This window comes from Trichechus manatus, unplaced genomic scaffold (genome assembly GCF_000243295.1).
Source record: "Trichechus manatus latirostris isolate Lorelei unplaced genomic scaffold, TriManLat1.0 scaffold00206, whole genome shotgun sequence".
In the NCBI taxonomy this organism is placed as follows: Eukaryota; Metazoa; Chordata; class Mammalia; order Sirenia; family Trichechidae; genus Trichechus; species Trichechus manatus.
The window spans coordinates 3,783,371-3,808,408 of NW_004444142.1; the positions used below are offsets into that span (position 1 = coordinate 3,783,371).

At 36.6% G+C, this 25,038-nt stretch overlaps 1 protein-coding gene across 1 annotated transcript in view; it reads left to right on the top strand.

Moving 5' to 3' along the window:
- CEP128 (centrosomal protein 128) overlaps positions 1-24,784 on the top strand; it is a 602,257-nt gene extending 577,473 nt beyond the window's left edge. The window contains exons 22-24 of the mRNA XM_023742234.1: positions 1,477-1,590; positions 16,346-16,439; positions 23,701-24,784. Coding sequence (XP_023598002.1) covers positions 1,477-1,590; positions 16,346-16,439; positions 23,701-23,828 — 336 coding nt within the window. The 3' untranslated portion in view covers positions 23,829-24,784. The remainder of the gene's footprint in view (positions 1-1,476; positions 1,591-16,345; positions 16,440-23,700) is intronic.
- The last annotated feature ends 254 nt before the right edge of the window (positions 24,785-25,038 follow it).

The window sequence follows — 25,038 nt, forward strand, 5'->3', positions numbered from 1 at the left end:
GGGGTTGTTAACCAATGTCATAAAACAGCGTGTGTGTTACTGTTACATGAGAAACTATCTGTTCTGTAAGCCTTCACCTGAAGTACAATAAAATATTTAAAAAAAAAAAAAAGAGCCCACTTAAGTTAGTGAAAACAACCAGACATAGCCTTAAATGAAAATACACAAAGCCATTAGATTAGTAGATGTAGGCTATCTTTTTCAAACCCCTAAACATTTCTAAAACTCAGTGTGCTGTAATAAAAGAAATTGTGACAGAGTCCAAAGTCCTAAGTTCTGGTGTAAGCTCGTGGACCAGACAAATCACTTAATATCTCAGGGGTTATTTCCTCATCCATAAAATAAGCGATGTGAACAGTATTATCTCTCTGGTTCTTTCTCGCTGGCATCAATAGCATATATATTAAAAATATACTTCACATATTTCTTGATAAGACTGTAGCCTGTGACTCTATGTGTGAGTGCAGACCTCATCCTAATTAGATAGGCTTGATTTTTTTCTTGTTTAAATGTGGCCATATTCTGGTTTTTATATTTTTTTTTGCCTCATTTTATAAGGAGTGGTTCAGCTCTACAGTCTCACATCTAAACTTACATATTTGGTAAGATGGAAAGGAAATAGTACTGAGTTCCAAGCCCAAACTGCCACAAATTGCTTAGTCCTGGGCAAATCATTTTTAACATCCATGGGCTTCAGTTTTCTTATAAAAATGAGCACTTTGGAATTCTAATACCCCTTCCAGCTTGAACATTCAGTAAATTGAAGGTTCCTTGGGATTATTGGGGGAGTGCTAAATCCCATGGGTGATTCTTCTCGCATCTAAAAGTCAGTCGTCCTGATTTTATTCTAATTTTTCCCTAATTCATAATAGAAATGTCAAAATTGGCTGTAGTGACTGATTGCTGTGTTCCATCTTCACCAAAAAAAGGGAAGGAAAAAAGAAAGAGCAGAGTTTTGCTTTCTTAAAGTTATTACATCAATTTGATTATCTGAATCAAATTATTTTATGCTTATGAGGGAAGATGAGATTTCCTTAAGCTTAAAAATCTATGTGATGTAGTAGTTAAAAGGTAGAATGTTATTTGATAATTAGTGAAGCAAAAAGGGCTCTAGTTTTAAAGGTAACAAGAATATTTTGTATTCTCCAAGGGACCATACACAGCATCCAGTAGTGGCATAATGCCTTTGGACAGCTCATTGTTATGGGAACCTTATTCCCTTTAACTAAAGGTGTCATTCATTTCAGCCTGGCTAGGGACTAGTCTTGAAAAGAATGCAGATATGTGGGAGCTCATTTTTATTTTTATGGTAGCATCCAAAAAGACCATTTTCTTTCTCCTTGGGGTACTGTGATCCCCCTATATATCTCTCTAAATGTCTATAATTATTATCTACATATCAATACTTTTTTATTCTAACTTCAAGCCCTGATTTTTCGTTCACCCACCAGTTCAGACCTTTTGTTGTTTTTGCAGGATTCCTGTGGTTTATCCGAGAGGACTGATGGGAGATATTCTAAATACAAAGTGCAGAGAGATTCTCTTCAGCTGCGCCGAGATGATACCAAGTACAGAATTAAAAACTTCAAAGTAATGTCCTTTATGTGCATTTTTAGTCTAGGAATATTATCCATATTTACAGCTACAACCGCATCCTATGCAGCCTCTTTGGTGTTCATACAAGGGCATGTGTAAAAGAAAAGATTTTTCTTAATGTATGAAATAGATTCTCAGTTTCGTGGGAGTGGAAAAGGAAATTCTGAAGACTGTGTTTGTAACTTTTTTCTTGGGAACTAAGCTGTAAGTTTATACATTGTTGCTAGATATGTTTGCCAGCCAGCATTGATGTTGCTTAAGAAATCCTGACCAAGGAACTCCCAGGTCACTTGGTTGGTCAAAACTGTAGTATGAATGTTTGCCTTTTGTATGCACAAGTCCAAGTACTATTCTTTACACTGAAGTCCCCAAAAGATCAAGCCGCATATTAAAAAATAAACAACAACAACAACAAAACTGTTGCCACAGAGTCGATTGTAACTCATGGAGACCCCATGTGTGTCAGAGTAGAACTGCGCTCCACAGGGTTTTCAATGGCAAATTTTTTGGAAGTAGATCACCAGACCTTTCTTCCAGGAGACCTCTGGGTGAACTAGAACCTTCAGCCTTTCGCTTAGCAGCTGAGAATGTTAACTATTTGCACCACCCAGGGACTCCAAACCACCTATAGTCTTTGGTAAACTATAGCCCTGCATCTTTGGTCATTGTTTTTCTGAGGATGTGAACTCCATGCTAATACTGCAGTTATGGCCCGTTAACACTGAACCAACACAGGAGACTGGGAAGATTGAACCGTATTGACAAAAAGGCTACCATCTCCTAGAGGCTGCTCAGTGTCCACCTGTGGCACAGTTGATTTTAAACCCCTTTGACCCTGAACAGTGCTTAGCCTAGAGCAAGTTTTCTCAATCTTGGCATTAGTGTCATTTTGAGCCAGATATTCTTTGTTGTGGGTGCTGTCCTATGCACAGTAGGATGTTTAGCAGTGTCTGTATTATCTACACACTGGATGCCAGTAGCACCCCCATCCTCAAGTTGTAACATTCAAAAATGTCTCCAGACATTTCCAAATGTCCTCTGAAAGGCAAAATTACTCCTGGTTGAGAACACTAGCCTAGAGAGAATCCATCTATATTTGAATGTACACCCCAAGTTGATTTAGAAACATAAGCTTATGGCTTTTTTATAGTCTTACAAACTTTAATATGCATGAATATTCATTACACTGTATATATTCGCTTATTACATCCAAATATAATTATTTCTAAGAAGCACCTTTCCTCCTCCGAATGCAATTGCATAGAATGCTCACTGGATATAAAGTCAGTGTTCATTTCCAATAGTGCTTCCTACCATGCTTAAATTGAGCCCTCCACTCCCCCATCCCAAACAAAAACTTAGCACAGTTAGGCCAAGTTATTGATACCCTTACTGTGAAGAGAGCATCCCTGTGACTTTGTACCTTTTTACCTTTGCTTTTTATAGATTGGTATTATTGATGGTAGTAGTGAGTTCATTATCTCACATGGCAATGGTTAAGTTCCCTAATAATGTTCTAAAACCCATGCACAACAACCACCCATTGGTCAGTGGAGGCTTGCATGTTGCTGTGATGCCGAACAGGTTTCAGTTTAACTTCCAGGCTAAGACGAGCAGGACGAAAGGCTTGGAGATTTACTTCAAAAAAATTAGCCAGTGGAAATCCTATGAATCACGATGGTCTACTCCACAGCAGATGGCACAGGACTGGGCAGTGTTTTGTTCCATGGCGCATGGGGCCACCGCGGGTCAGTGCTGACTGGATGGCAACTAACACAGCAACAACAGTAGTGTTCTAACGTTCCCATCAGGCCCCATATACTCAAGCCTTATTTCTCCACCATTTAAAGGAATGCCACTAACCTTAAACAGAAGTACAAGGCTTGGGCAACAATAGCTAATAATAGCTGCCAATTATTGAGCATATGTTAGAATGAACCACATGAAATTGGCACTATTATTTTTCCTCTTTTACTAGTGAAGAACCCAAGGTTACAGAGCAATGAAATGGTTGGATCAGGATTGAAACATAAATCTGCCTGTATCCAGTAATCTATGTCCTTAACAGTGTCATTGCAGTGTGAATTAGGACGTCATCTACCTTAATTTTTCTAGAAATCACCAAATGTAGGACTCTATTTTTGATATATAAAAGTCAGTTTTCTCCAAAAATACATAAAGACAACACTTGCCTCTTAGTTCAGCAGAAGTCTAGACACAAATCAAACAATGTATTCCATTGGGCAAATTTGCTGCAAAAGACCTTCTTAAAGTGTTAAAAAGCAAAGATGTCACCTCGAGGACTAAGACACGCCTGACTCAAGCCATGGTATTTTCGGTCGCCTCATATGTATGAAAAAGCTGGACAATGAATAAGGAAAACCAAAGAAGAATTGATACGTTTGAATTCTGGTGTTGGCGAAGAATATTGAATATACCATGGACTGCCAGAAAAACAAACAAATCTGTCTTGGAAAAAGTACAGCCAGAATATCCTTAGACGTGAGGATGGCAAGACTTCTCACGTACTTTGGACATGTTATCAGAAAGGACCAGTCCCTGGAGAAAGACATCATGCTTGGTAAAGTAGAAGGTCTATGAAAAAAAGGAAAGACCTTCAATGAGATGGATTGACACAGTGGCTGCAACGATGGGCTCAAGCATAGCAACAATTGTGAGGATGGTGCGGGACCAGGCCATGTTTAGTTCTGTTGTACACAGGGTTGTTGTGAGTTAGAATTGACTGGATGGCCCCTAACAACAACAACTAGATACAAATGAAATATTTAAAACAGTATTTTTCAATAAAATTAGATTTTGCATCAGGTGAATCAATGCTATCTAGGGATACCAAATTGGTGTAAATCAATGCAATTTCCGTGATAGCCTATGGAAAAGCTATGAATGTTTAACATGTTCAACAAGTAATGTCAACGGAACTCTCTTTAAAATTACATTTACAGCTGAAGAAGAAGTCAGGGATGCCAGCTCTTGGCAAAATGAGAAATAAGTTTGAAGCTTTTGAAAATAGGTAGTGCAAGTAGAGGAAGGGGCCACAAGCGTATTTTATGATGACATTGTTACACATTAATACTATCTAAACATTTTAAAACTCTGATCCGTGTCAGTGGTGAATTTATAGACTTATTACCACATGCAGCAGACATCTGACATGAAATAATGCAGTAATCTACACGAACTGATGGGTATAATCACATTCTTTTTAAGTCATTGGAGAGGAAAATGTGAGAGCACATTTTGCCAAATATAGATACCAATGGTCTTTGGCTCATATGACTTTTATAAAAACAAGGTATTAAGAAGACTGAGAGGGGATGCATCTTCAAAAGAAGAATGAGCCCAGATTGGAAGTGAGAAAGTTATGTTAATAATTGCATGGCTTCTTGGATAATCATAAGCGCTAACTCAGTTGATCATTCACTTCCTGAAGAAAATGCTTCAAGTAAATAGCATTAGCACTATTTCTATCAAGAGAGAGAGCGCCCCATTAGCTCAATTAGTTTTGGAAGGCATTCTCTCAGCAGCTACTAACTTCTCCCACATTTTGCTAGGACAAGAAATTAAAGAAAAGCACACTGCAAGGACTTGAGTTCACTGGCTCTACTGAAAACTGCTGTTCCAAGAAATCAGTTAGTCTAGAACTCAGTTTAATTCAGCAAACATGTACTGAGCAGCTACAATATTGCAAAGCGCTGTACTGCTTGTTGGGTTATGGGGGGCATATAAAGATGCAAAAAAAAAAACAAACAAACAAACTAAAAGGTATGATCTTCAAAGAGAGAATAGTTATCTGGCTGTCTTAATCCTAATAGATAATCCTCACGCGGTTGTTCCAGAGCAGGGGTGGGCAAACTACAGCTCAACTGGCCAAATCTTGCCCTCAACTTTTTTTTGCAAATATAGTTTATTGGAACACAGCCACACTTAATCATTCACATATTGTCTATGGCTGCTTTCACAGAGCTGAGTAGTTGAAACAGAGACTTGAGTAGTTGCAAGTCAGAGTTGAGTAGTTGAAACAGAGACTGTATGGGCTTGCAAAGCCTGAAATATTTACTACCTGGCCATTTACAGGAAAAATGTGCCAACCGCTGGTATAGAAAAATAAATCACCGGTCTACTCTTTCTTCCTTCACATATTATTTAAAACATTTTCTCTCCCTCATTGACCAAATAAATATTGCCCAAGCTCTTTGGAAAATCAGTACTTATCCATTTATTTTTATCAAGGACCAGCTATATGCCAGGAACATTCTAGGCACATGAGATTCACATCAGTAAACAAAACAGACAGAAATCCCTTTTTTTGAGCTTCTGTTCTAGTAGGCAGATATTCATGTTTGTTGTTTTTAACACAACATTCAGCAAGCATTTATTGAATTTCTATGGTGTACAAGGGCTCGAGAGAATGACATGATAAGAAAAACAGTTACCGACCCTTAGGAATTCAAAGCCTTCCCAAAAACAACTGTAGTGCGAAGGAGAAAGGGATTAATGCTATAAAAGAGGCCTCAGTGAAGTACTATGAGAGTTCAAAGAACGAAAGACGCTCGCGAATCTTTTGAAAAGATGTTTTTGATGACAAGTTATGGGGAAGTGTTTTATCTGCAGCTCAATTTGAAAGTACATCTCTGTTAGCATTATAGTTGTAGAACCCTGACTATATTACTGTTGACAGAGAAATAACTGTTGGAACAGCAGAACCGTGTTGGCAACTGGCTTCTCTCATATTGTTGCTGTTTTAGGAAGGTGGTGAAACATCCAGCAGGTCCAGACTGCTGGTGGAGGGAAGGGTTAGCAGGAAGAGTGCACGTCAGGTTCTTTTTCAGTCCAAGGCTAGAGCTGACCTCCTGCTGTTTACTCCCATGGCAATCACCAAGACAAAAATGATCAGATTTCTAGAAACTTGTTTAGATTTTGAGCAGGACCGAGGTCTGCGATCACTGAGAGTATAATGTAATGTTGTAGTAAGCCGACCAAGAAAGTAGACAAAGCCTGATCTAAAAGTTTATATTTAGAATTCAATTCAAAGCCGAATCTAACACAACATTGTCTCTGTCTCTCTGTAGACACGGGAGCATTTCATGGCCTCTTTTTTCATCAGGCCTAATTGGATTTTTGTAGGACCGACAGGCTTCCTTGCTGTCCCAGCTGTTTCCAATAGAACAGAATGTTCAAAAGTCAGCCAGTAACACAGCATTGCTAATCTGAATTCACGGATGAGCATAATTTTGTCCAAGAAATCTCCACTTGCTACCTGCCCTTTTTGCTCCCTACCCATACTAAACATGTGGTTTTAATTAGCACTGGCTTTTTTTTTTTTAGAAAAATCACAGAAGACATGCTTTTCTCCTATCTTTCCTCTCCCTGAAAAGAAATTCATTTTCTATTTGGAGAGTTAGTATGCAACTTCTTTTTAAAGAAACAGCTGTTTTACAGGATAAGATGAAATAGGTGAGCAAGTCTTGATAATGGCTTTCAGCAGAGTTTATGAAAGGAGAGTTTGCTGAAGCCCTTTGTCATTTTTGTTCTGTGTAAGCATGTGTATGGTATAAGTACGTGCTTTGCTCCTGGAAGTCGTTTCTCGCTCACTGAATCTCTCTGTGCTTTGTTTATACCTTGCTCATATAGCAATTAATGGCTGTTAGCACTTTCTCCCTTAAGTCAGCTATTTCTGTACATATCTTAAATCTGCTACAGCAGTAGTTTCTAAAGCATGCTGTGTATAACTCCTGGTACAACTCAATATTTTAGTTGATGCGTAAACATTTTTATTGTAATGTTATTTATTTTAATGACTATTAAAATATATCACTAGTACATTATTCATGTAATTTTACAGATATTGCTTCAGACCAGTAGTAGCAGCCATAGGGGCATTTGGGGAAGCTTTGAACCCCGGATGCCCCCATTATCTCATTTATAACCACCCCCTCCATGCTTTGATAAGAAATTGTGTGTAAACTACTATGCAAACACAGCTGCATGTGCTCCCCAACCCCAAAGTGGCACAAGCAGTTTGCAGTTGGCTTCCAACCTAAAGGTTGGCAGTTCAGACCCACCCAGTAGTGCCACGGAAGAAAGGCATAGAAATCGGCTTCCATCAAGATTACAGCCAAGAAAACCCTACAGAGCAATTCTACTCTATAACACTTGGGGTCATCCTGAGTCAGAATTGACTTGATGGCAACGAGTTGGGTTTTTTTTTTTTTTTTTTTTTTTTTAGATAGATAGACAGGAAGGAAGGAAAGTAGAAAGAAAGATTAATTTTAGGGGGCAAGGTTATTTTTTTAAGTTATTGTAAAATAAAATAGTAAGTATAGCTATAGATGAATACTGAAGTTTGAGACATGTTGTACTACTGGATTACATGACCTTTGAGGGTAGGCACTCTACCTCATCTTTGCGTACTCCAGCATACACAATGAGCATAACAATGTATGTTAAACTGGTGATTTAAAAAAATAATAATTTTTTTCCTAGATTTAACCTTTTCTGCAATTCTAACAATAATTTAATTACTGTCTTCCCAGAAATGCTTAGATGACACATCTGAAACTTTGTAGGCAATCAAATCATGCTGAAGTCTGGAGATTCACTTAAGATTCTTTTGAAATTATCAAGACTAATCTGCCAGCCATAATATTTGACTAGTTTATTTCATCTTGCTACTTAAAAGTTGAAAAAAAGGTTGCCAATTGAGTTGGGATTTTCCTTTGTTAGAAAATCTGAAAATGGCAATGGATCAAAAGTGCTTATGTAGCAAACAACATGGGTCAATAGATAGCACATTAATTTTTTAACCATACTAGAGGCCCAAGTCCACAAGAGCCAAAGTATGACCTTGAGTATATCCCACCTGAATTTAGAGACCATCTCAATAATAGATTTCATGCATTGAACACTGATGACCAAAGCCCAGACAAGTTGTGGAAGGACATCATACACGAAGAAAGCAAGAGGTCATTAAAAAGACAAGAAAGAAAGAAAAGACCAAAATGGATGTCAGAAGCGATTCTGAAACTTGCTCTTGAACATAGACTAGCTAGAGCGAAGGAAAGAAATTATGAAATAAAAGAGTCGAACAGAAGATTTCAAAGGGTGGCTCAAGAAGATAAAGTAAAATATTATAATGAAATGTTCAAAGACCTGGAGTTAGAAAACCAAAAATGAAGAACACACTCGGCGTTTCTCAAGCTGAAAGAACTGTAGGAAAAATTCAAGCCTCGAGTTGCGATAGTGAAGTATTCTATGGGCAAAATATTGAATGATGCAGGACGCATCAAAAGCAGATGGAAAGACTACACAGAGTCACTGTACCAAAAAGAACTGGTCGATGTTCAACCATTTCAGGAGGTACCATATGATCAAGAACCAATGGTATTGAAGGAAGAAGTCCAAGCTGCACTGAAGGCATTGGCTAAAAACAAGTCTCCAAGAATCGATAGAATACCAACTGAGATGTTTCAACAAACAGAAGCAGCACTGGAAGTGCTCACTTGTCTATGCCAAGAAATTTGGAAGACAGCTACCTGACCAACCACCTGGAAGAGATCCATATTTGTGCCCATTACAAAGAGAGGTGATCCAACAAAATGCAGAAATTATCGAACAATATCACATGCAAGTAAAATTTTGCTGAAGATCATTCAAAAGTGGTTACAGCAGCGCATAGACAAGGAACTGCCAGAAATTCAACCCAGATTCAGAAGAAGATGTAGAATGAGAGATATCATTGCTGATGTCAGATAGATCTTGGCTGAAAGCGGAGAATACCAGAAAGATGTTTGCCTGTGTTTTATTGACTATGCAAAGGCATTTGACTGTGTGGATCACAACAACTTATGGTGACATTGTGAAGAATGGGAATTCCAGAACACTTAATTGTGCTCATGAGGAACCTGTACATAGACTAAGAGACAGTCGTTCAAATAGAGCAAGGAGATACTGCATGGTTTAAAATCAAGAAAGGTGTATGTCAGGGTTGCATCCTTTCACCATACTTATTCAATCTGTATGCTAAGTAAATAGTCCGAGAAGGTGGACTATATGAAGAATACGGCATCAGGATTGGAGGAAGACTCATCAACAACCTGCATTATGCAGATGACACAACCTTGCTTGCTGAAAGTGAAGAGGACTTGAAGTACTTACTGATGAAGATCAAATACTACAGCCTTCAGTATGGATTACACTTCAACATAAAGAAAACAAAAATCCTCACAACTGGACCAATAAACAATATCATGATAACAGAGAAAAGATTGAAGTTGTAAAGGATCTCATTTTCCTTGAATCTATAATCAACACCCATGGAAGCAGCAGTCAGGAAATCAAAGGACGCATTGCACTGGGCAAATCTGCTGCAGAAGATCTCTTTAGAGTGTTAAAAAGCAAAGATGTCTCTTTAAGGACTAAGGTGCACCTGACCCAAGCCATGGTGTTTTCATTCATCTCATATGCATGTGAAAGCTGGACAATGAATAAGGAAGGCTGAAGAAGAACTGATGCGTTTGAATTATAATGTTTGTGAAGAATATCTAATATACCATGGACTGCCAAAAGTATGAACAAATTTGTCCTGGAAGTAGTACAACCAGAATGCTCATTAGAAGCAAGGATGTCAAGACTTCATCTCACATACTTTGGACATGTTATCAGAAAAGAACTATCCCTGAAGAAGGACATCATGCTTGGTAGAGTAGAGGGTCAGCAAAAAAGGTGAAGACCTCAATGAGATGGATTGACACAGTGGCACCAGCAGTCACCTCAAGTATAACAATGATTGTGTGGATGGAGCAGAACCAGGCAGTATTTGGTTCTGTTGTACATAGAGTCACTATGAGTCAGAACCAACTCAACAGCACTTAACAAAAACAGAGCCCCACTCTACCAAACCCAAGTCCTTCACAAGATACCTGTTTTCACCCCTCCAAATAATTCATTCAAGAAGAGCCTTAATTGAAAGATTATAAAAAATTTTCACCTATAAAGATACTATGAATAATCATCTAAGATCTAAAATTCTGGGTACTAAAACCATAAGGAAAACCAATTAAATTTTATATTAATTTTTAATATACACATCACTCTACATTCGTCCAAATGATTATTGTTTTCTTTATAATAGTTACTTTAGGAGAATAAGCACTGATTTCAGTGAGGCCACCATCAGTAAAACATCTTTGTGTCTCTGTCTTTGATTCTTTATTTAAGTCAGTGGTACATTCTTTTGAATATCCTTATAGATGGCAGTTTTTTATCCACTATGAGTAGATCTGGTTTCTGAAAATGAATTAAAGTTGTGTCAAGCCAAGACTGAGGTTGGTAAAAAAAAAAAAAAAAAAAGCTAAGTAAAATCTTTTTCATCAGGGATTTTCTTGGACGGTAAAACTTTATACAATAAAATATCAACTGTATAAGGGTAAATCGATCAGTACTGTTAGAAATACTACTCAAACAGCCTCAAATAGCCTGATCTAGCAAAGTATTTTCACGAGTCTGATCATCTGGTAGATGAATGTAGCTATGGGTTTATATTTTCATGTAAATTTGGAGTTCCTGTGGTAAAGATACTTTGCGCATTTAGACATACTGTTTGCTCAGTGATTCCATTGAGGTAGATTAGAATTATAAAGTGTTAGTGCTGAAAGGGCTTAGATATGATCTGGTCCAGCTCTCATTTTATTACATGAAGAAACTGAGAATGTGAGAGTGACAGTCTTCTATCTCCTGATTTCCACCATGGAGAACTTTCATTTCTGTATTTTGGTCCAGAAATAATCATGCATGACCATTATTGAGTTCCTTACTGAAGGTGGCACTGTGCTAAATAGTAGAATATTTGGATGAATAAATGGAAGGATAGAGAACTGGAGACAATCAAACCCCCACTCACATGGAGGTTAAAATCTAACATAGCATCCTGCAGATTGAAATATAGAGGGCAGGGGTTAAGTAAGCTATCTGCCCAGATTGAACTTTTAAATAGGAGTAAAGTTTACTAAGGAAGCGGTTAAGCTTTCTTGAGCACTGGTGGGGGATTGAGAATTAAGAGGGGGTAAGGTGGAGGGATGGTAAATTGTTAAGTTAGAGGCAAATTCAGGAAAACCTTTCTGCCGCAGTTTTAGAAATACATGTGTTTTTTCCTTCTCTCCAGGGGAAGCGTTGGATGAATTAAAATTTTTAAAAAAATCAAATGTATCATTTGTCCTATAAACTTTGAACTTATAATATTCCTGAGAGAAAAATACTTGGTGGGCATCGTTAAATATTCATCATTAGAGATCAGTTTAGCAAAGAGATTTAGTCAGGTTGGAACAGCTTTTAAGAAACCAATTACAATGTGGGTTATGAAAGAGAAGTGGAAGAAGCCCAGGGAAAATATTAGAAAATGCAAGTCCCTTCACCCAGTGGAATTTTTGCAGGGAATTCTGGTTAGCTAGTTTATTAAGAGTTATGACAGCAATAAAAATAGGTCCTTGTGCTAAGGATATAAGAATTGGTAAAAAGCAAAAGCTGGGATTGTTAAAATTGCAAAGAATCTTGCTTTTTAACAAGCAGTTCCTTTTTAAAACTTAAGTATTTTTTTAAAAGAAAGGTAGGACTTAGGAAGAAACATTCATCTTATAGTCAACTTGTGAATTTACTTATATAGAAATTCCACAGATTAAGTATCAATATATAATTGGAGGACATGAAGGCATTTTTTTCATATTCTGCTAAGTATCTTGATTATTCAAAGGGAATGTAAAATAATTTTCTTGTAGAGTGTTCTTTTTGGGCTCATTTCACTAGTTATACTTCAACTTAAATATGGTAGATTATGACAGTCTTTTGAAGACAGAATGTTAGAACTTGAAGACATATTAGAGTTAAACTGGTTTATAATCCATAATGAAAAAAAGAAATGTGAGTGGTTGAATGATGAATAAATCAGCAATTGTAAAGGAATAGCCCTCCTAAATGTGTATATACCTATTAATGGAGTATAAAAATACATGAAGCAAAAGTGACATAAGTTTGAGAATGGGCAAATCCTTAATTATGGTTTGATATTTCAACATTCCTCTATCAGTAATTGATAAATCAAAAACCCTAAAAAACAAACAAACCCATTGCTGTCTAGTCGATGCCAACTCATAGCGACCCTGTAGTACAGAGTAGAACTGCCCCATAGGGTTTCCAGGGAGCGCCTCGTGGATTCAAACTGCCAACCTTTTGATTAGCAGCCATAGCTCTTAACCACTATGATACCAGGATTTCCAAAACCAAACTCGTTGCCCTTGAGTCAATTCCAACTCATAGCAACCCAATAAGACAGAGTAGAACTGCCCCATAGGGTTTCCAAGGAGCAACTGGTGGATTCGAACTGTCAACCTTTTGGTTAACAGCTGAACGCTTAACCACTGTGCCTTTAGGGCTCCCACTACAATTGATAAATAGTAGGCTTAAAATCAGTAAAGATATAGAAGATTTGAACAACACTATCAACCAACTAGCTCAGCTGCTAACCAAAAGGCTGGCAGTTCAAATCCACCAGCCATTCCTTGGAAACCCTATGGGGCAGTTCTCCTCTGTCGTATAGTCGCTATGAGTTAGAATTGACTCGATGCCAATAGGTTTGTTTTTTTTTTGTTTTGTTTTGTTTTTCTACCCAATAACAGTCAGTTAAACTCATTTTTCAAGTACGGATTGAACATTCACCAAGATGGACCATATTCTGGACCATAAAATAAATATCAACAAATTTAGAAGGATACAAAGTCTGTTGTCTAACTACAACAAAATTAAACTAGAAATCAATAACAGAAAGATAGCTGGAAAATCCCCAAGTATTTGGAAGTTAAATAACATACTTCTAAATAGCCCGTGGGCCAAAGAAGAAATCCAAAGGAAAATTTTAACTATATGAAAATAAAAGCACACTTATCAAAATTTGTGAGATTCAGCTAAAATAGTACTTAGAGGTAAATTTATAATAAATGCTTATATTACAAAAAGAAGGTCCCAAATCAATAAGCCCAGCTTCTACCTTTAAGAAACTAGAAAATGAAGAGCACATTAAAACCAAATTAGGCAAAAGGAAGGGACATAATAGAGAAGAAATCAATGAAATAGCAGAAAAATAGAGAAAACCAATGAAACCCAAACTGGGTACTTTTAAAAGATCAATGAAAATTAAAAACTTCTAGCCAAACTGATCAGAAAGAAAAAAAAAGAAGATACAACTGGCCAGTATTAGGAATGAAAGAGTCAATTTCGTTTTAGAAATTTAAAACCATGCCTTTTAGGAAAAATGAGTAGAATTTGAATATCTTTCATCCTTCCTCTAGTTAGGCACATTTTGTGACTGTCATTACACATCTGTTCCAGCAAGATGTCCAAACCTGCATCTCTATACCTGTCCTCTCATTGTCTCTCATTGTCTGTCTAGGAATCACTGAACGATATCTGAGTGTGTTTGCTTTCCCTTATTTTTTTCCTTTCTCATGATCATCAAAGCATCATTTAGATCAAAACCTCACCTTATGCTTTTTTTCTTTCATGTTTCGCATCAAAACCATGGTTACGTGGAGGTTACTAGCACTGGTTTAGATCATAACCCTCCTTTCCATTTGCACATCTTCTAAACTCCTCCCAGACCTTTAGTATTTCACATCTGAACTACAATAGCTAGCTCACTTGCCTCTAGTCACCCAGGTCAACTCATCTAAGACTGCTCCTTAAATACTCTCAGGACACAATGTATATCCTGTCCTTTCCAGCGATGCTATAGTAAATGACTTTCAGTTTCTTATGAAATTTCAATAGTTAGTGAGAACTAAAAATCACTTGGTTAAAAACTTTAGGGCCTTCATTTAAATAGACCTTCATTCCCCTTTGGTACATAAAGGCTAATTATCTTGAATCATCTGATGATTATGTTCATGTGTTTAGCTCATAATAAATCAGCCTTCTATAAATATATATACTCTTTATCTTTGGCCTTTCTTTTGCATTTGTATCCATTCATATGTGAAAAAGAAATAAAATATACATTTGGTGCTTACAGAGAATAACCACTAATTCATCAGATAGCCGTGTTACCTGAGATTGTATTGCATGTGGTGTCAAGTTTTGAGGAATCTGTTTTGTGCCACCTCACTTACAGTTGTTTCATTTAGAATCTTTGGACATTCTTGATGTCTTCCTCTCCCATGAGCCTACATTCATCCTCAATTACGGTCTTTTAACTGGTATTTCCACCTTGACACTTGCTCCCCTCCATTCTGTTCTCCGAACAGAGGCCGGAGTGATCTTTGACAAATATAAATTAAAGCATGTCATTCTTCTTAAAACTCTTGATTGCTTTCTGGTTTACTTATGGAAAAAATTCTAAATCCTACACATGGCCTCTGTCCACCTGTTGACCTCATTGTATCCACTTCCCCCAGGGTCAGTGTGCCTAAGTCCTGAAACCTTCAGTTCTTCAAACACACCAAACTCTCTCTCACCTCAGCACATGCACAGGAGTTTGGAACATCACTCCCTCACCCCCGCCCTCCTCCGTAAAACTCCACCCTTTGTAAGTTTTTGGCTGACTGGTTTGTTGATTCATACTCAGCGTTCAAATCTTGGCTTAAATATCACCTACCAGAGAGGCCTTCTCTGGACCCCAAATCTAAATTTGATTTTTCCTGTTATTTCCTGTTCTCCTTTAGAGCACTTATCATAGTTTTTAATTGTGTTTTGTGTCGTTTATTTGCTTATTGCCTTTCTCTCCTGCAGTCCCAAAGGTTTCATGACAACAGGGTTGTGTTCATCATCATTACCCCAGTATCTTGTTTGTTCTTTGCCTGGCACATAATAGATGCCCAACAAATTATTGTTGAATGAATGACTGAGTGAAAGAAAGAAAGAAGTGTAGTATATAATTAGAAAACAGTCATTAGGAAAAAAATCACAATTTTACTGTTTATCAAAGTATATTAAAGTACCTATTTTTAATCTATTTAATTAGTAAAAGTATTTAAAGTTTTAGTTCCCATTTTCAGCTAAGACTTGGAGAAAAGAACAGTTCATACAATCCACGAGGAGAGGGACTTTTTCCATGTTCATTTTTGTTTATGTGTTAAATATTTGTTGAATGAGTAAGAGGATTAGCATAATCATTATGGAAAGCAGTCTAGCTAAATGTGTTAAAAAAAAAACATCATTTTTACAGACCCAGTATATCCACTTACAGAGATTTGTCATAAGGAATAGTCCTAAATATGGAAAAGGTTTTATTTTTAAAGATATTTCTTTCAGTTATTTATAGCAACAAAATACCAGAAACCACCTTTATGTCCGGTAAGGTAATGGCTGAGTAAAGCATAGTATATCCACTAGATAGTATATGTGTAATGCTTAAACTAAAGGTTAGGATAATAAAATGACCTTTAAAATACTTATTAACATAAATAAATAAAGAACACAAAGTTTTAGAACTATGTTTTAATAGCCATAGAAAAGAAAGACTGGAAAGAGATGTGTCATGCTGCTGTGGCCATGGGTGATTTCCTTTTTCTTTTTGCATATTTTCTTTAACATGCACATATTTTATTTTTACAAGGGTTATATTTATATTAAGTTGTTCATGTACAACATAGCTTGTATATTAACATTCAGTTTCAGTACATTTAAATGAATCCTGGTCCTTACATTTTTCAACTATTGAACTGAAATGCTGCGCTCTCTCCCTTAGGATGAAGGTTCCCATGTTCATGGGTTAGATCACTCATCCTCTTGGCAGGACCACAGTAGCCTCCTGTCTAGTCCACGATTTTCACACTTCAACTGTAAGTAATGAAGCCCTATACCAGTTTTTTTAATTGAATTTAAGAAAAGGCAACTCATGGAAAGAGTTATGTATAAGGTCAGTACATGATAGTATATTCATGTCATGAGTTTGTGAATGTGAATCACATAAATAATGCCTCCAATTGCATTTATAATAATGCACAGTTTACTAAAAAAATGCATGGAATTCTTTCTTTTTAGACTTTATTGTCTCAGGAGAGCTTACAATAAATCACCCCAAACAAAAATCTTAATTAAACATTTTTTTTGTTTCTTTGGTGATAACTGGTAACTCTGGATGAATGGATAAAGGAAGTTAAGTATTATCATAACAAAATCCAAATCATCAAAAAGTGGAAAATATTTGCAAGATCTGTTCAGGAATCGTGTGCAAAAAATAGGCAGCCATAAGGATACTGATATCATTATTTGCTAGATTTCACTCTGAGTACTCAGTAAATGTTGATAAAATATCTTCAGAAACATCAACAAGGTATGAGTCCATTCATGCAGGATGCCATCTCCTACCATCACTCCCTCCACCATCACCCTGCCCCCTGCTGTACTCATTCTTCAAGTTCCAGCTCATATGTAGCATCCTCTAGGAAACTTTCGGAACTTAGCGTTTTAAGTGGAGCCTCTGTTATGAGTTATAATTTTCCTTTAAAAGCCTTCTCATTATGATAATTATGGAGTTATTTGTTATTGGGATGATTTTGATTCTTTTCTCTACCAAAGACCAAACTCAATGAGAATAGGAACAATGTTTAGGTTGTTCACCACTGTTTCCTCAGTAAGCTGATACTATATGGCACGTAGTAAGTGTTCAATTAATGTTAGATGAATGTGTGTACGAATTCTTTTTTCTTTCTTTCAAAATCCAGTTTTATCCAAACATGTGAGGCTCAAATGGATTCTTATTTAGATTATTCTCTCTTTCATTGATCATGGGCCTGGAGGGTTGTACGTTAAATTTGATAATTCTACCATTTAAAATAGCTGGGTTGCTATTAAATAAAATAACAAAATAAGCCTCAAGAAGTAGGTCAAATCCAAAAGTGATAACTTTCATTTTTGCTGATTTATATTCATGGATTCATTCAATAAATATTTATCAGTTTTTGACAGTTTGATTTTTATTTTATCATGATTATTTTACTCCAAAAGCTAAGCATTTTCTCTTTCCTGTCCTAATCATTTTCCCAGTGATTTTGTAGCTGCATAAACCCTCTGCTATTCTAATCTGGCAGCTGCTCTTCAGTATGAATCATATCTGAAGTTGCTTATGGGACCTTAAAATCTGATATACACATAGGCCACATTTTTATCTTTCATATTAAGCAATGAAAAAATATCCCCAGGTCTGGTAAACATGCGCATCTACTTAAACATGAGGGTGGGGCAGAGGAGAACTTAGCGCTGTCAAACACCAGAATGTTTGGAGACCTGAAGACAAATAGCACCAGGATCTCAGCATGGAGGTCTATGACTATTTACTGTTGCCAATATGACTTTCATAAGGCTCCCTAGAAAGGCACCTAGAAGAGGGGGGTCAGAAGACATGAGAGGGAAAATGTTAAGATTTTTTTAATTTTATTTAATACTGTGGTAGGCAGTGAAAGAAACTGTATTCAGCTTTTCATTCAGTAGCATTTTGTGACCAGCTGTGGTCATTCTCTAATTAAAATCTATTCCTCATAGGCAGCTGTAAGTTTTCTATATAAATTCACTGGTTCAAAAGGAAATAAAGTTAAAGAAGAATAGGAAAAAAATATGTGAGGACACAATTTAGATAAGAAAATACTTATTACAGTTTATATTGTAAAATCTGACTGGAAAATTTAGCATAAAATTATAACTCTTGATTAATTCAAGGAAGCAGCCTAATTCATAGCCTTATGATTTACTATTCTTCTTTTACAAATTTGTTTTATGATTTCCCTCTCACTTGTACTGCCATGTTTACAAGGATAATTTTTTAAATTTATTCTCATAGATACCTTATCACTAATCATTTTTAGGTGATTTAATTAAACTCTTTCTTGAAATCATATTTATTCCAATTTCGTTTTCTGGCAAACCTTGAATTTTCTGTACCTTTTTCATAATGTGTTATATTAGAAGTGGGAAAAGTTAGGATCACCCTGAATATGTCTCCATTTTTTCAGTACAAGCAATTTCAACTTAGTTGTATAAATTGTTCTGTAATTTCATTTTAGTTTCTCTTTAAACCTCCAAAATTAAAAAAAGAGAGATGACAAGACCAACAAAAGAAGAATGGAACCTACAGTAAATGTTCCCTAAATATAAGAAGCAAAAGAAAACTTTAAAAAATTACCATTAATGCCCTTAGATAAAATATTACCTCCATTACATAAGCGCAAGGTGCTATGAAAAAGGAACAGGGAATAAGAGGTTTCAGAAATTTAAAATATAATTGCCATAAAGAGAAAAAAAAAAAAAGAGTGGGAAACAAAGTTGAGGAAATCACCATGAAAGTAGTAGAAAAAGAAAAAATAATTGAACAATAAAAGAGAAAAAATAAGATATTTAGCAGATCAATTCATGAAAAGCAATACCTGATTAATAAGAGTCTTGGGATGAGAGAACAAAGAAAACTAGAACAGAAGGCCAGAAGTGTCCAGATTAAAAGGACCCTGCCAACAAGGACATGCTACACAGCTGTCATCCGAGATTTTTCTTCACTGTCTCCCTATATTGGTTTCCTTGTTTCCCAGATTTCAAGTCTTCCTCTTTCCTGTTTAATTCCTTTCTTTTGTGAGAACACATCAAAGAAAGGGAGGTAAATGTTTTCAGTTTTTGTATTTCTAGAAATGGATTTTTTCTACCCACATGTAATTCAGAGTTTGGCTACAGAAGTTTAGACTGAAAATGGTTTTCCTTCTGTCTTAGTCATCTAGTGCTGCTATAACAGAAATACTACAAGTGGTTGGCTTTAACAAAGAGAAATTTATTTTCTCACAGTCTAATAGGCTATAAGTCCAAATTCAGGGCGTCAGCTCTAGGAGAAGGCTTTCTCTCTCTGTCAGCTCTGGAGGAAGGTCCTTGTCATCAATCTTCCCCTGGACTAGGAGCTTCTCCATACAGGAACCCTGGGTCCAAAGGATGCAGTCTGCTCCTGACACTGCTTTCTTGGTGGTATAAAGTCCCCAATTCTCTGCTTGCTTCCCTTTCCTTTTATCTCTTGTAAGATAAAAGGTGATGCAGGCCACATCCCAGGGAAACTCCCTTTACATTGGATCAGAGATGTGACCTGAGCAAGGGTGTTACATCCCACACTAATCCTCTTTAACCACAGGCAGAGATTATAATTTATAACACATAGGAAAATCACAAAATGGAAGACAACCATACAATACTGGGAATCATGGCCTAACCAAGTTGACACATATTTTTGAGGGACACAATTCAATCTATGACACCTTCTGAGGCCACCTTACAGTTGTCTTCCAAAATCTGTTGTTGCTATTAAAAAGCCGTATATCATTTTTGATTCTGACTCCTTTGAAGTGATTCTGTCCCCTTTCCTTCTCTCTTGAAACTTTTAGGACCTTCTCTTTAATCCCAGTGATTTTTGTGATGATCAGCTTCAGATTTTTCTTGCTGCACGTTGGTTGGTCCCTTTTAATCTGTACATGCTTATGCTTCAGTTCTCCCATATTGAAGGAAGAAAGGAAAGATTCCATCAGGAAATTTGGCTAAATTTTCCAGTCAATCTTTGGGGGTGGGGGGTGGAGGGTGGAACACTGATAGATTATCTAATACATTTGAGTACTTAGAAAAAAGTACCATAGATATATGTCAGATCTGATTAAGCAATAAGAAACAATTAAGGATGGGCACAGAAAAAAAAAAGAAAACAAAAACATGGGTCAGTTAAAAACCCCAGGGGGCAAAAAAAAGAGAGGAAGCATTGCCGTAGTATACTTATTAGGTTTATGTGTGCCCTATTTGTTTACATAGTCATAATAATAGAAACACTCCCTCTTGACATAACTAAAAGTTCAGCTGTAACTATACTGGGAGGATGGGGTGAGGAGAAATGAGTGGGTGTGGATAATGTCTAAAACTTGATAAATCAGAAAAATAGCAATATAAGCATTTTTTAAAAGAAACACTGGAGTAAATAGAGAAAACATAGTTAAGAAGTTGATCGTGGTCGACTCGGGAGCAGGACTGTGGGATTGGGGGGCATGGAGCAAGAGAGTTCTGTTTTTCTAAATAACCTTTTGCTATACTTTGGCTAAAAATGATTCTTTTAAGAGATAAGTTCTACTAATAAAACCCCAGCTTTTATGTCTGAGTAGCAAATTTTCAATTTTTTTGTTATCTTCTTAGCGGGACAGGAAAGCTGGGATATAGAGTTTAGAGAGGTTTAGACGTGTATGGTTCATGGTGACTTATAGAGGAGAGAACTGTAGGTCCTTAGGCAGACATAAGTTTCTGAGCCCGCCGAACAAGCACCTTCCTACTCAAGTCATAGTTTGAACTGGATGAGGCCCTTTTGTCCAAGCTATAGACGCCCAGGCCTTTGTTCTGCTGACTTAGTTGCCCTGTTAAACTGTGACCAAACTAAAACGTAGAATCACTGACCGTGGAAAAAACAAACGAAATGGGAAAATACTGCAAAATTTGTGGTCTTTGAAATGATCCAGCATTAATGAACATTTGTTTTAAGTAGTAATGTATGAGAGGTTTGTATAGTTCAGGTCAATTCAAGAAAAGGTAGATTCCTTCTGCCAGGAAGAAGGGAAGAAATGTATAAATTGTAAGTTTATATTACATTGGAAATAGGAACACAAAAATCCATTATTTAGAGCCATGATCAGTACCAAATTTATCCTGGCTGGCTGGAAATTATGGCTGCAATTCAGGACACCCTTTTAGAAGACTTGGATTCCATTACCTTCGGCCTGTAGACAGTGGGGGCTTAGTAAGAGAGACTCATAATGTCAGCTTTTGAAACTGTCATTTTTACTTTTTATAAGTAGTGACTGACCACTAGTCTCCCTGTATAGCTTCTTTTAGGCTAAAGGAACACATCTCCAGGACAGGGCCTTCACTCATGGGCCTGGACCAGACTGGACTTGAGTGAAGTCTGTTGTAATCTGATGACTTCTCGAAATCTTGAGTCCTTGGAGACTAAAATGCTTAATGTTTGTGAAGTCAGTGTCTCTAAATTTAAAAATAAACACAAATTGCAATTTTTTCTGTAAATTTAAAACTGTTTTAAAAATTAAAGTTTATTTTATTTTTTTTAATTTTAGCTATCCCAGAAAAAGGTACTATGATTTTTCATGGAGGAAAAAAATGTTATCTGACAATTACTGTAGGAATTTGGCAAGTGAATCTTACATATTAATATAACTCAATCGTTTCAGGAAAACGAATCAATGTAAAGTCGCTAAAACGACTTTATTTCACTTCCTTACCTCAGTTTATATTGCTATAAAAAGAAAAGTTAGTGTTCTCAATTTGTGTTTTGAGGTGACTTTAGTGGGAGTTTAAGTTCCTTGGATGAAAAATAATTTATCCATAGCAAGAATAGCACACTATTTTCTGTTCTGTGTCATACGTCAAGGTCCTTCCAGCTAACTGTGAGTAGACATTCATATATAGTCTGTCCTCAAACTTGTAGGATAAGATGCCAAAGATTTATGGCAATTAAAACATTGGGAGTGCTGATAAGGTAAGAAAGTTGCTTCTTGTCTGTTAAAGGATTTATTTATTCCATGAAAGCACAATCTTTCTGTCTCTATCATTTTATAGGCTCATTTTATGTTATAATGTTTCAGGAATTTTTAAATGGCCAATTAAGTGCCAGATATTTAAAAATAATTGAGTTCTGTTTATTGCAATTTGATAAGACAGCACTCTCTAGATACTGTCTAGAAAGCAGCTAGAAAATTCCCAATTGACTACCTCTTAAAAATCTCTTAAATATATTCATTTGTTCAACCAATATTTATTGAGAGTCTATGTACTAGGCTCTGGTTTCGGTTCTGGGGTTGCAGTAGTGAACAAGACAAACAAGGCCACCTGTACTCATGGAGGAAATGGGTAGTAAGCAAGTAAACCAATAAATAAAATAAGTTGATGATAGGTGCTGTAAAGGTGAAATGATAGAGGGTACCTGGAACAGGGCTGCTACTGTAAATTGGTCATCAGGGGAGGTTACAATTGAGCTGAAACCTGAATGGCAAGGAGAACCTGCCAAGTTAAAAGTGTGGGGGAAGAGTCTTCCTGTTAGGCTAGAGGGAGCGGTAAGTACAACGGCCCCAGAGAGGAAAAGAGCTTGGTCTGCTGGAGAGACAAACACCCAGTGAGTGAGTGAGGGGTGAGTAGTGGGAGGTGAGATTTGAGTGGGGCCTTTACAGCCGTAGAAGATGTTTGGATTTTATTCTAAGTTCACTGGGAGGCCATGGGGTACAGGGGTGGGCATAATCAGAGGGGTAGAGAGTGGCATAATCTAATTTACCTTTAGAAAGAGAATTCTGGCAGTAAGGTGGAGAAGGGATCATAAGGGGTCAAGAATGAAAACAGGAAGAGAGAAAATGATGGCTTGGGCTGGGATGAGGGTAATGGAGATGGTAAGTAGCAGAGGCCTCAGGTGAGTTTGCGAGGTGGAATCATCAGAACTTACTCTTAAATTGGATGGGTGGAGTAAGGAGGGTGAAGGAGGAGAGGATCCAAGGTATGAGAAACTCGGCAGACGGAGAAGCCTAAGGGATGGGCAAACTTCGAAGACTGAAAATCAGGAGGGAAGATTTCACGTAGGCAGTTGGATATAGGCATCTGGGTTCAGAAGAGAAGTAAAAGATAATAGAAAAAACAGTACACCTGAATTCCAGATGGAGTCCCAGTTTCCTTTTGTATAACAAAGAACATTCTGTAGACAGGAGGCCCGTAAGATCTCTCCCTCTGACATCCTGAATGTGTGCATGTATGCACTAGCTATCACTTTGTACTAAGCACAGATCTTCAACTCTCAGAGACGCTTCACAAAAATTCTTTTAATCACCTGAATATGTGTTTTTGACGGTATAATACACTGAGTTTGTTCATTCCTGCATTGAAGGTCTGCTAGTCCAAGTAGTTTGATTACAGAAAACTAGATCAAATACCTTAATTAATTATCTTATGCAAAATTTTTCTTTTTCACGTTCACATAAATTTTTTTTTCAGCCCAGGGTATATATTCACCTATATTTACTTTTGTCTTTCCTCTTATCTTGCCAGCATTTACGAAAAGAACAGCTTCTGTGGATTCAGCTTCAGTCAAGGAAGATTCCACAAGTTTAACAATGAATGAGAAAAGTCCACAATCCAAAAAGGAGGAATCTGAGAGCAAAAAAAGCAAAATGTAATTAGTCACCTGACATGAGTATTTTAAAAATGATGGCATATCTTCCCTTGCTACAATATGACCCAGATTATCTAGGAAACATACCTGCAGCTTCAGAATTTCCAAACATTGACTAACATGACCAAACACTTGGTCTCTGTGAATGATATATGTTAAACCAATCCAAATAATATTGGCTGAATGACTTATGGGCAACTTATACCAGTAGAGAAAGAATAATATTTTTCACTGTGCATTTTCTTTTTTCAGGTGTGGTCAGATCACATTTTCCCTGAACAAAATTTGGGTTTATAATTGAGGTCTCTCAAAAATTACTGGGTAAAGAGGAGGAAATTGAGTTCCCCTTAAGGCAAAAGTTGCCAGCACTTTAGAGTCAGGAAGCATTTATATAAAATTGATTTTTTTTTTTAAAAAAATGCCTTCTCTCTAATAAATTATCATGTGTTATAACATGTCGTGGAACTATGCATATATAATATTAGATAGTCATTTTATAAATACTCAGGATTATTACTTCCACCATCTCAGAAGTCTGTTACTAAGTACACTATCTTAAAATTATTTCCAATCATCCATTTTTAATATCAATAAAGAATTTATAAATGACTCCTGATTGTAATGTACTATAAAGAACTCATAGCACAATTTATTTATTTGTCTTTTTGTGGCCAAATACCCCACCATGATTATTTCAGTCGTATCCTGGACCATCTTTGGTTTACTCTGACCAAAATCATAGTCCCAAACTCCTGTGTCCACAAGTTCACTCTGTAGGAATTCTCATGTAATTTGGTACTCTCTGCTTTCAGCATCCCAGCTTGTCTCAACATCAAAGTGTTTTTAAGAACTTTCATACCATTTACCTATTGATCTAGTAGTTGAGAAAGATTTATATTAAATGCTAAATAATGATAAACATCCAGGAACTGAATCCCACTGGGTCACAGAGGCAAGATTCTGCCTAGAGGCAAGGACAATAAAGCAATACCTTTGCAATTATGCATTACCATTTTGTGTTTTTTAAAGTAGAATTGCTTGTTAGAGTTCTCATGTTTCATAAAGATGCTTCTGTTCCCACTCAAGATATGTTTGTTTCTGACTTAGCATATTTGAATTGCAGAAGAAGAAAATGACTCTCTTTCCATGAACTTGAATACAAGTGTTACTACCAAAGATGGAGATGTTTTATATCAGAAAATCACATACAAGGG